The 10,880-nt window shown below is 48.9% G+C and overlaps 1 protein-coding gene across 1 annotated transcript; it reads left to right on the forward strand.

Annotated features, from left to right (window-relative positions):
* Window positions 1-449: 449 nt before the first annotated feature.
* NKX3-1 (NK3 homeobox 1) lies at window positions 450-3,583 on the forward strand. The gene is made up of 2 exons (XM_004270667.3): window positions 450-839; window positions 2,073-3,583. The coding sequence occupies exons 1-2, from the start codon at window positions 533-535 to the stop codon at window positions 2,489-2,491; spliced, it is 726 nt and encodes a 241-aa protein (XP_004270715.1). The 5' UTR covers window positions 450-532; the 3' UTR covers window positions 2,492-3,583.
* Window positions 3,584-10,880: the final 7,297 nt, after the last annotated feature.

The raw sequence follows: 10,880 nt of genomic DNA on the forward strand, positions 1-10,880 counted from the left end.
CAGCTTTGCTACCATTGTCTCCTTGTCAACGGGCACCCAGAATTCTCATCTGTAAGGTGGGATGCTGGTAATTGCCCCAGCTATTTCTTTGTGAGTAAAGGCACTTTAACGATCTCTAAGAGCTAAATGGAGTATTTCTCTTCTGCATCATGATTTCCCAGAAGCAGCTAAACATATTAGCTGAGTTGGGGCCGAAGAGACCCGCTTTGGTTTTCTCTACCAGCCAGGGAAAACGACGTAGGGAGGAGGGAGGCGAGCCAGGATCCTGGAGAAGAAGCAACTTCGGAAGAAATCCTCTATGAAAGACACGACCCAGACTGTGCGAGGGACTCCCCTTTACCCTCACCTGGAGCGGCGGGCGGCCAATCAGCCGCGCGGTTCGGGCGGGCGGCCAATGGGAAGGCGGCGCGGCGCGCCCCTAAGGCTATAAGTTCCCGGGGCCGCGGAAAGTGAAAGTGGTGCCGGAGCGGCGAGCTCAGCCTGGTGGCATCCGCAGGGGCCTGAGCCTGGGCGCCGGAGCCGAACCTCGGGGATGCTTCGGACTCCCGAGCCGCGGCCCGGGGAGGCGGGGGCAGCTAGCTGCAGCCCCCGGGCCTTGCCGCCCACCCAGTCCAAGCCGCTCACCTCCTTCCTCATCCAGGACATCCTGCGGGAAGGCGCTGATCGGCGCGCAGGTCACGCGGGCAGCCCGCAGCCCCCGCGCCAGCCTGACCGGAGGCGAGACCCTGAGCCGGAGCCCGAGGGAGGAAGAGGAGGCGCCGGGGCTCCGGAGGACCAGCCGAGAGCCCGGCCCCGCGCTGCGCGCGGGGAGGCAGAGCAGCCGGCGGAGACCGAGCCAGGTATGCCGGCGAGGTTGGGGAGGCCGGGCTGGGCCGGGGTGGGTCCTTTCGGAAGGGAGGGCCGGTCTGCTGGCCGAACGGGCGTGAGGGCGGGTGCTGGGTGGACCTCCGGAGCTCCGGCTGCAGGGATGCGGGGCCCCGCGGCGACGGGCGAAGGGACCTCACGGCCTCCGCCACGGGCGCGCCTCGGAGATTAACCGTGACCCCAGCGTCAGGGCGGCGCAGGATTTAGACTGGGCTTGACTCGCCCGGCAAGGTGCTCTGCGCAGCGGGTTCTCCGCGCCCCGGGGTCAAAAGGCGAGCGCGCACGAAGCTCCCACCGTGGTCCAGTGTCCCAGAAGGAAACCCCCACATCGCTCCCAGCCACAGTGCGACCCTTGATCGGCGCCAGCCCCATATTACTTCTGGGCAGTTACGACAATTAACATATAACGAGTTATTGATAATAGCGTATTAATATTAATAAATCAGGGTTTGACCAACAAAGATGCCCTTCGCTTCCCAGTCCCACGGGCAATAAACAGTAAGTCTAGGAGCCCCTCTGGTCTTCAGGAGTTATAACGTCGGAACGCTTAGAGTAGACTTACTTTCTTTCCCATCAGTTTTTTTTTTTAAACTGAGGTAAAATTGATACATAAGATTATATTAGTTTCAGGTGTACAACACAATAATTTGATATGTGTACACACTACAAAGTGATCACCACGGTAAGTCTAGGTACCAGCCGTCACCATACAATACACACCCTTCTTATGAGGCATCCTAACGGCTGGTTGAGAAAAAAAGGGGGGATTAAAGCCAGAGAATGAACTTTCCTACCACACAAGCCCTCTCTTGCCACCCGGATGTTAACATCGGGTGCCTTTGGGGCCCGCTTTACCGGGTATCTTACTTCTCAGAGTTTTTCCTGCCTCTCTGCTCCCACTTCCCCTCAAGACATATGCAGAATCCCTATTTCATTCTACTGGATGATAGGGCAGGAAGTTCTAGCACTAACTGCTCCTACTTTGGGGACTTGATGACTAGTAGAAAACTAACACGTAATCTACATAGGCACTCACTCCCCACTCAGAGAGTTCCTTAGTCCTGTGAAAAAAGTGCAATGTGTCTAAACTGACAGTGGGCTGTTTGTTCACTCACCAGAAGAGATAAGGGTGGATTGAATTCTGTACTCTTCCCTGCTAACATGTAACGTTTTCCTTCCCATCCCTGCTTCTCCCCTCTCATTTCCAGATAGGCACTTTGAGACTTATCTGTTGGACTGGGAAAACACTCGGGACGCCTCACCGAGCCTGCCCCCAGCCCCCAAGCAGCCACAGAAGCGCTCCCGGGTCGCCTTCTCGCACAATCAGGTCGTTGAGTTGGAGAGGAAGTTCAGTCACCAGAAGTATCTGTCAGCTCCCGAAAGGGCTCACCTGGCCAAGAACCTCAAGCTCACGGAGACCCAAGTGAAAATATGGTTCCAGAACAGACGCTATAAGACCAAGCGGAAGCAGCTCACCTCAGACCTGGGAGACCTGGAGAAGCATCCTTCCTTGCCAGCTCTGAAAGAGGAGGGCTTCTCGCGGGGCTCCCTCATCTCCATGCATAACGCCTACCCTTACTACCCCTACCTTTACTGCTTGGCAGGCTGGAGCCCAGCTTTCTGGTAATGCCTCCGACAACCACGAGGGATCAAGAACTGCCTTCCCCAGGTGGCCCCTCTGGAAGTCAAAAGGGCCCGGGGTCAGGGAGCAGCAAGAGGTACGAGACCAAAACTGTTGGAGGTTTGCATGGAAATCCCAGATTCTTCACTAGTGGGCCAGCGAAAGACCTGAGACACGGAATGATTTAGTATCCAAATACTTCCCCCAACACAGAACGTAGGTCATTTTTGCTTTTTAGAGACCTGCTTGAAGTAGAGAGGGATAAAGCCAAGTGCTGTTTCTAGCACTTTGGGTGATTTTGTAGGAGGTGTCCACATCACTTCCGAGGATTCTGTTTCCTCCAACTCCACCCTCTTGTGTAACTGAGCGTCTACTCTGAAAGAGCACACCCGAAGGGGGAGGGGGGCGGGGAAGGACGGCTAATAAGAGGATGTCACCTACTGAATTAAACCGCAGGTCAGAAGCCTCTCGTTGACCTTGGACGATGACCAAGGTTTCTCTCTGTCCCTGGAAGAGAGAGGGACATGGAGAATCCCATAGAGAAGCCTGTCGTGCTCAGCGCAGGTTGACACGGGATACGGAGATGGGTAGGAAGAGATGAAAATAGAAGCTTTTTATTATTCCTTTTTAAATAATACGCCGACTTAAGTATTTACAGGGTGGCCCAAGCAGAACAAGAAGCACTCACTGTGGTCTTAAGACAAGCTGTATAAACAGAACTCTACTGTAGGAGGTGGGCCCAGGCCAGAAGAATCTCTGCGTGTCCAAGACAGCGGTCTAAGGGGGAGTCTCCGCAATGCTGCTGGGGGGCATTGCTTTTTTTTTTTTTAAATCTGCAAAAGGTAAAAGATTCTCTTCTGACCTTTTTGCTCTGGGTCTCAGAATTCAGAATGAGAAGGCTCCTGGAGTTTTCAGGCTGTAATTCATACTACACCATGACAGATCACATAATTCCTTAAGCTCCTTCCTTTCCCCTTTCTTTTATTTTTTGTTCCCTTTCCACAAGTCACCCACTGAAGTTCTTCTTTTAGTCTGATTGCACCTAACATACACCTTCCTTATTTAGCCTGAGATCTGGTCTTTTTTTTTTTTTCCCCCAAAGTTTTATCTCTCCTTGGTTTAAAAAAAGTAGGGGTGAGCAGATTCTGAATTGGCTAAAAGACATGCGTTATTTAAAAAAACTAGCAATTCTTATGTCTTTCCTTTAAAAATATACAGCATTAAATCCCAAATCCTATTTAAAGACTTGACAGCTCCAGAAGGTCACTGCTGCTTTTATAGGACTTTCTGGTGGCTCTGTTGTTACAGCTCAAAGTCTGAGAACCCTTTGGGATCCCTGCAGGCAGAGGAGGTAAGAGGTATGGAGTTTCACACTCAAGGATGAATACAGCGCAGAGTGAAGGGTCAGGCGCCCGTAGAGCTGTCTAGTGGACATTGAAGGCTCAGGGGTGGAGCGTGGAGAATAGGGGCCTGGACCTTAGAAAGCCCCACCCCCTAAGCAAGCTGACCGGGCTGATGGTACTTTGCAGGAAGGAGCTAAGAAAAAGAAACAGTTTTCAAAACACATTATTGCGGCTTCCATCACCAAACAATGAAACTGTCCAAATGCTTCAGGAGCTGTGTTTAGTGCTTATAAAAAAAAAAAAGGGTCCCCCCCTGGCAAATGAGTCATCTGGTGACTTCAGAGAGAATGAGAAGAGGGCACAGGAGAAGTTTGGCCACCCTTCTGTTTTTATCCTATAATCTCAGGTGACCTGGGAGAGGGGAGACATTGGAATGAAAAAAAGCCAGTTGCTAATGAGGTACCCTGAGGCCTGGAAATCTCTTGATCCCACTACTTAATTCTGTTCAATGAGAAACCTTTCAATTTCCTCCTATTAAAAAGGTCCAATTTACTGTTGGTGGCAAAACTGCCAAAGTTGATAGAAAGTTGGCTCGTTTCATCCCATTTTCTATGGTTTGAGCTCCACATTGAAATACTGTCAGATGCCACGTGTTGCCCACACAGAAAGGGGAGCACGGAAGACAGTGCAGCCTAAATTGCTTTTCTGCCTCTCACACGTCTTTTAAGATAAACGTTCAGTGCTCGCTCTCTGGTCAGTATCCTTCCTCTCCCTCCCTCTGCGTTGAATTCTTTCAACCCCCAAACCTGCAAGTATTAAACATTTTACTGTGATGTATATTGTGTTGCAGAAAGAAAAAAATAAGTCTTTGTTTAGAATTCTTTGGTTTGGTGAATCCATCTTGCTTTTCCCCCACTGGAACTAGTCACTCACCCATATCCAAACTGGTAGAACAACCTTTGAAGAGCTAGTATATCCGTATCTGATAGGTAAACTGGAGGGTACCCCACCCCGCCAGACCACTTCACCCAGACAACCTGTTTCTATCCTGTTTAATAAATCGGTTTGGGTTCTCCACGTGCATAACAAACTCTGCTCCAATCTGTAACACACAAACCTGTGAGTTGAAGTTTAGTAAAGTGCACCGACCAAACTTTATATTTCTATGTATTTTTTGCAACACCTGAGTATTTTTTAAATAAAGTACTGTGTCATTTTTAGACATATCTGTGTGTGATTTTCTGCTTCCTACAGACTGAATGCTATTGAGTTTCTGTGTTTCTGATTACCCTGTTCTCCCACTCTTCGCCTGCCGGACTAAGCTATGGAGACTGAATAATCAAAAGCAGTAGCTTAGTGGATAGCAGAGGATGGTCATTCCTTTTTTTTTTTTTTTTTTTTTTTTTTGCGGTACGCGGGCCTCTCACTGTTGTGGTCTCTCCCGTTGCGGAGCACAGGCTCCGGATGCGCAGGCTCAGCGGCCATGGCTCACGGGCCCAGCCGCTCCGCGGCATGTGGGATCCTCCCGGACCGGGACACGAACCCATGTCCCCTGCATCGGCAGGCGGACTCCCAAGCACTGTGCCACCAGGGAAGCCCTGGTCATTCTTTTATAAATGCTCTGGCCTCCGTTACTGGTTAATCACATGGAGTGGAAAGAAATGTTTGTGTCATTTTAATAATCACCTGCTTTAGCCCAGGGATACCTTTGGTTTAGAGAATGTCAGGTATTTACTTAAATTTCTTGAAGACCCTGAAGGGAACATGGAGACCACAGCAACACTTCTTTTAAAATTCCCCTTCCACCACCCAGTAGCCCCTCACACGACGACTGCTTCCCTGGCTCCTGCATCTCCCTGAAAATGTCACCTTCATTCAGGGCACATGGACCTCTGGCAAGCAACACCTTGGAATTGGAATTGCAAGCATTGAAAATAGGTTTAAAATAAAATATATCAAGAACACATCCTTCATCCACCTGCACTTAAACCTTCATTCAATCCCACAAGCAGAGTGTCTCATGCACCTGATTACCTGAGAGAATTGATGGTTTTCTTTCCTCCCACCTCCTTCCAGGAAATAGAAGCTTAAAGGGTAAGGTGATTACTGTAGGTAAAACATATCATAATTTTCAAAGTTTGCTCTAATCCTTTAAGTACATTGTACACACAGGTGGGGCCTCTTGTTGCATGTTCACATCACGAGATTTAACTCTTTGCATAAATCTACAGTCATCCTCCCCTCCCTTGGAAGGCTCTCAAATTACAAAAGCTCTTGCAGTAAATTAACAGATGTGGATTATTTTCTTTAACCATTAAAATTAATCCAGGAAATTGAACAAAAATCTCCCATCTCTAAAGAAAGCCCCCTGCCTCCTCTTCCTTGTCACTTTTCCAACTTTCCTTGAATGTCTCTGCTAATCTCATACCTGTCTTCTTCCAGCATCTCGCCTTAGCGAGTCTGTGGGATTCAGAATTCCTTTTCAATCTGTCTCTCAGGTTACTTCAGGTGCAAATTTCTAGAGTCACCGCAGCTTTGTCACTGGAGGTCTCACTTGTCCTCCCCAGGCCTCCTTAGGAAGGCCATAGCTGCCAGAAGGGGAAATAAATGTCAAAGATGTGCACCTGATAAAAGTTTTCCTTCTAACTACAAAGCAAGTCATTTTCCTGGGGTGATGTTAATACCCTGTGTCTTAAAGCTGACCTCTGAGGGACCAGTGGCTGTGAAGAGAAAGTCACTTAGCTTGGGTGCCCTGTGAGGGAGAGTTGCACACAGAAGGTTTGTTGAGGTGAGCTCAGGAAACACACCCAAGAGGAAGTGAGGACAGCACAGTTGAAGAGCAGGAGAAGCTGATTCCTAAGGCAGGTGTGACTGAGTCCTCACCTGATACTTTAAGAAGCCCTGAAGCCGATGTGTCCCAGATCGAGGAAAGGACGGGTACTTGTATCCCAGCATCGGCCACCTCCTGAAAGAGGCAGTAACCTTGGACGATGCATTCCTTTCTGGCCACCAAGGGACAAGCTATAAGTCATTACCGTCAACATTCCCAGCAGCTGTGGGGCTGCGTCTCCCCGGTATGGGGCCTCGGTGGGGAACCACGGAATTCACTGTAAGACATCAGACCCCGGCCATGCTCACTCTCAGGGCCACGGTCACCACCATTCCTTGTAATGAGGAAATCTGAGTCAAAAGGGTCAGACTAGGCTTAGGGTACCAGGTTCTGCACAGAAACACCCAGACTCTGCTCTGCCCGCAGCCATCACCAATGTGTCACCAGGGCTTGTTTGTCAAAGCCAAGAGTTATTTACTGCCCAAGAAAAGGGGCAGGAATGATAGTCCTGGAACATAAAGAGCTCCGAGTTTAGCCATAGACTTGGCCTTCGTGCAAACTTTCCCAGACAGACTAGCGCGTCAAAAGTCAGCAAGGGAAGGCAGAACCTCAGTCTCTGTGGTGTGTCCTCCTCTGACCTCTACAGAGTCTCCAGACATGGCTGGACTTATTTCCTGAACTTGCTCTGGGCCTGATATGGGGTTTAGGAGAGATCTAGAATGGAAATTTAGGATGGGTCCCCTGTGCAGCCTCTTCTAACTGGACAGTCTCCTCCTGTTTTCAGCCGATCCAGTGATGGGCACAGCCCTCAACAGGGAGGTGATGGGGCAGAAAGGAAGGGGTGACACCCAGAGGAAAGCCCCGTTTTCTCCTTGGAATGACTGAAGGATACTCAAAGATTGTTTTTTTGTGGTACGCGGGCCTCTCACTGTTGTGGCGTCTCCCGCTGCGGAGCACAGTCTCCGGACACGCAGGCTCAGCGGCCATGGCTCACGGGCCCAGCCGCTCCGCGGCATGTGGGATCTTCCCGGACCGGGGCACGAATCCGTGTCCCCTGCATCGGCAGGCGGACTCCCAACCACTGCGCCACCAAGGAAGCCCTCAAAGATTGTTTTTAAGCCTAGAAATCCATGGGGGTATGTGGGAGAAAATGCTGACTTTGCTCTCTTGAAGGTGGAATTCCAGCAGCAGTTTTTTTTTATAATTTTTTAAAATTAAACTTTATTTCTTTTTTACCCACACCACGTGGCATGCTGGATCGTAGTTCCCTGACCAGGGATCGAACCCGTGCCCCCTGCAGTGGAAGCGCAGAGTTTTAACCACTGCACCGCCAGGCAAGTCCCTCCAGCAGCATTTGATCTCAAATACCAGGTGACCCCACAGGCTCCACTGCGTTTGCAGGATGCTCTTCGGTCCCGTGGTCATCAGTATCGGCTGCACATTAGAAAATCCTGGGAGACTTTACCAAAACATGGGAGCTCCAGCCCTGCTTAACATCGGTTGCACTATAATCTCTGGAAAATGGCTCAGGCATTAGTATTTTTTTAAATATAATGTCCAACACTACAAACCACTTGCTTCACCCCTTTTCAACTGGTTTTCTTCCTCAGCCTTACAGATGCCAGGACAAGAGAGAGCTACCTGGAGAAGCCTACCAGGAAGGGAGGAGTTAGGGGTAGGTTTGGGTTGGTTTTGTTCGTTTTGTTTTGTTTTGCTCGCTTATTATTTTTACAGAGAACAGATGTTCAGCTTTTCTTACTTTCTTCTCCAGCCTCCTCCTCTTGGAATTTCTGACATCATCAAAAGGCCCTCTGTAATTCTGGAAAGCCCAGCTTATTCCAGTTAATCCCTCGCTCGAAACTGAAAGGACCCAAACTTCCTGGGTGTTTGACTAACCTGGTAATCCAGAAGCATTTCATTTATTACCCATCTGCTACCCGGGCCCATCAGAATGACAGTACACTCTGCCCTGGAAGACAGGAAGGAAAATTCCACCCCCCACTCCTGTGGAGCAGTTTTCACCTGTCCTGGAACTACCTTGTTTGTGCACCATTGGGAACTGCAGGTGTCATTTAACACGTGTCAATAAGTGTCTCGCTTCCCTGACAACTCATCTCTCAGGATTAAGTCCTGTCTTAACACTGACATAACATTTACACTTCCTCCTGCCAAACTGGTAATACTAAACTTTTTTTTAAAGTGTGTGTGCAGAGATGGATAAGGTGGAGGGTGGCTCATGGGCTGAGGGAGGGGATATGCCTGTGACAGCACAGGGTTTTTTTTAACTTTTTTATTTTATATTGGAGTCTAGTTGATTAACCATGTTGTGTTAGTTTCAGGTGTACAGCAAAGTGATTCAGTTATACATATACATGTATCTATTCGTTTCAAATTCTTTTCCCATTTAGGTTGTTACAGAATATTGAGCAGAGTTCCCTGTGCTGTACAGTAGGTCCTTGTTGGTTGCAAAGAGTTGGCATCAGAACTCCAGCTCAAAGCTAGAACAGCTTAAACTTGACCTAAACAACATGTGAAAACAAGAGTGGTAGAAACGAGCTAGCTTTTATGGAGAAGAATGTGGGGAATATTCACAACACAGACTTGGAGGATGGGGAGATGTCGCTCTCTCATGGAAAAGTTTGGAATCTCTCTCCCTCACTCCATGCCGAGAGCTTGTTTATACTGACATCCTTGACGATTTTTCCCCCATTCAAGGAAGATCTGACTCATCAGAGGTGCAGGTTCTTTGCCTTGCACAGTGAGGTGCAGAGCGGGTACTGAGGATTGCCACGGCACAGGCATGCGAGGAGATGTTGCTTTAGCTTTAACAGAACTCGAGTTAGAAGGACCACGTCTCCTTCCTGCGACAAGAACCAACAAAATGGAGGAACGAGCATGAGAGGCTTCTGAGTCGGAGAAGGGAGACACTGATGGAGGCTGCAGACTTTTCTTCTGCTGCTCCCTTCGTGACATGTACAAACCGACAGGGTGAATTGCTGATGGAAGCTTAGGACAAAGGTCCCAGGGTCCTCAGCGTGACTCACCCAAATGATTTCTCTGGGTTTTAAATCTTGCTTATCCTATTAATGGGTAGACAAGACCCTCCATAAATGTGTAAATAGCATCAAGAAATTCCATTGAAAGGAGCTCTTTCAAGAGAGAAGGGGAAAAGAACAGGATGAGGAGGGATGGCATGAGCGAGGAAAGACACAGCAAGATAGGATGGTACAGATGTCAAAGCTCTACAGCCTCCTATTTCCAGAATCCTGACTCCAGAAATGCTGTTTAGACCTTGACTGAGATCATGTGCCCTATTACTGGGTGGTTGCCTTTTTCCCCGGGGAGCCAGTTCAAGTGCATGTGAAGAGCAAAGGCACAGAAGGAGGGATAACACGGTGGGAAGCCACGGGGAAGGGACTGGACAGGTAGTTTTCCACAGCCTGCGGAAGCATCTCCATGTACATGTGAGCTCGCCACCCTCTCCTTGGCTTCTGATTGACTCCTGAGCGCAGAGATGGCTCTCTGTCCTAGAGATTAGGTTTTATTACAGAGATACACTGGGGGCATGTCAACTTTGGCATTAGGAAAAAATAAAAGCTGGGTCGGGATCTGAGGAAAGGTGTTCTCATTAAAACCCAAATGGGTTTTATTAAAGCCTGTGTAGGCACCCCCCTCCCCTCCCCACCCCCCGGTGACAGGATGGGTTTTCACACAAATAGGGCAAACTTCCCACACAGAGAAACAGCTTGGTAGAACTCAAGCCACACACTACAATAGGAGTCCATGGGAAAGAACTTAAGAGAGCTAGCTGACCATAAACCCTTAAAAACCAGAAAGAATTTGATCTTGGACAGTAACCAAAAATGTATCTTGTCCTGAGCAACAGGACAGAGCATTCCTCCTTACTCTGCACTGAGCTGAGTGTAGTCTGACACTGATCAAATATATTTCTGCTGAATGAAGGAAGGAAGGAATAAATAAGTCCAGACCTCACCTGGAGTACTAGGTTTGGTTCTGAGAACCATAGTTTGAGGTAAACTGTAGCAAGTTCAGAGAAGCTTAATCGGGATGATGCAGGGATTTGAATCAGAAGTGTCAGAGAAGAGAAGGGAAGCGTTAGTCTTTTCCTGTGTTGTCCTATAGGTGGAGTCATCAAGGTGACACAGTGCTCAGATCAGCAATGTCTAAGAAATCACTGGACTGATGTGGGTTCCCTGTCACT

Source organism: Orcinus orca, chromosome 6 (genome assembly GCF_937001465.1).
Source record: "Orcinus orca chromosome 6, mOrcOrc1.1, whole genome shotgun sequence".
Lineage (NCBI taxonomy): Eukaryota > Metazoa > Chordata > Mammalia > Artiodactyla > Delphinidae > Orcinus > Orcinus orca.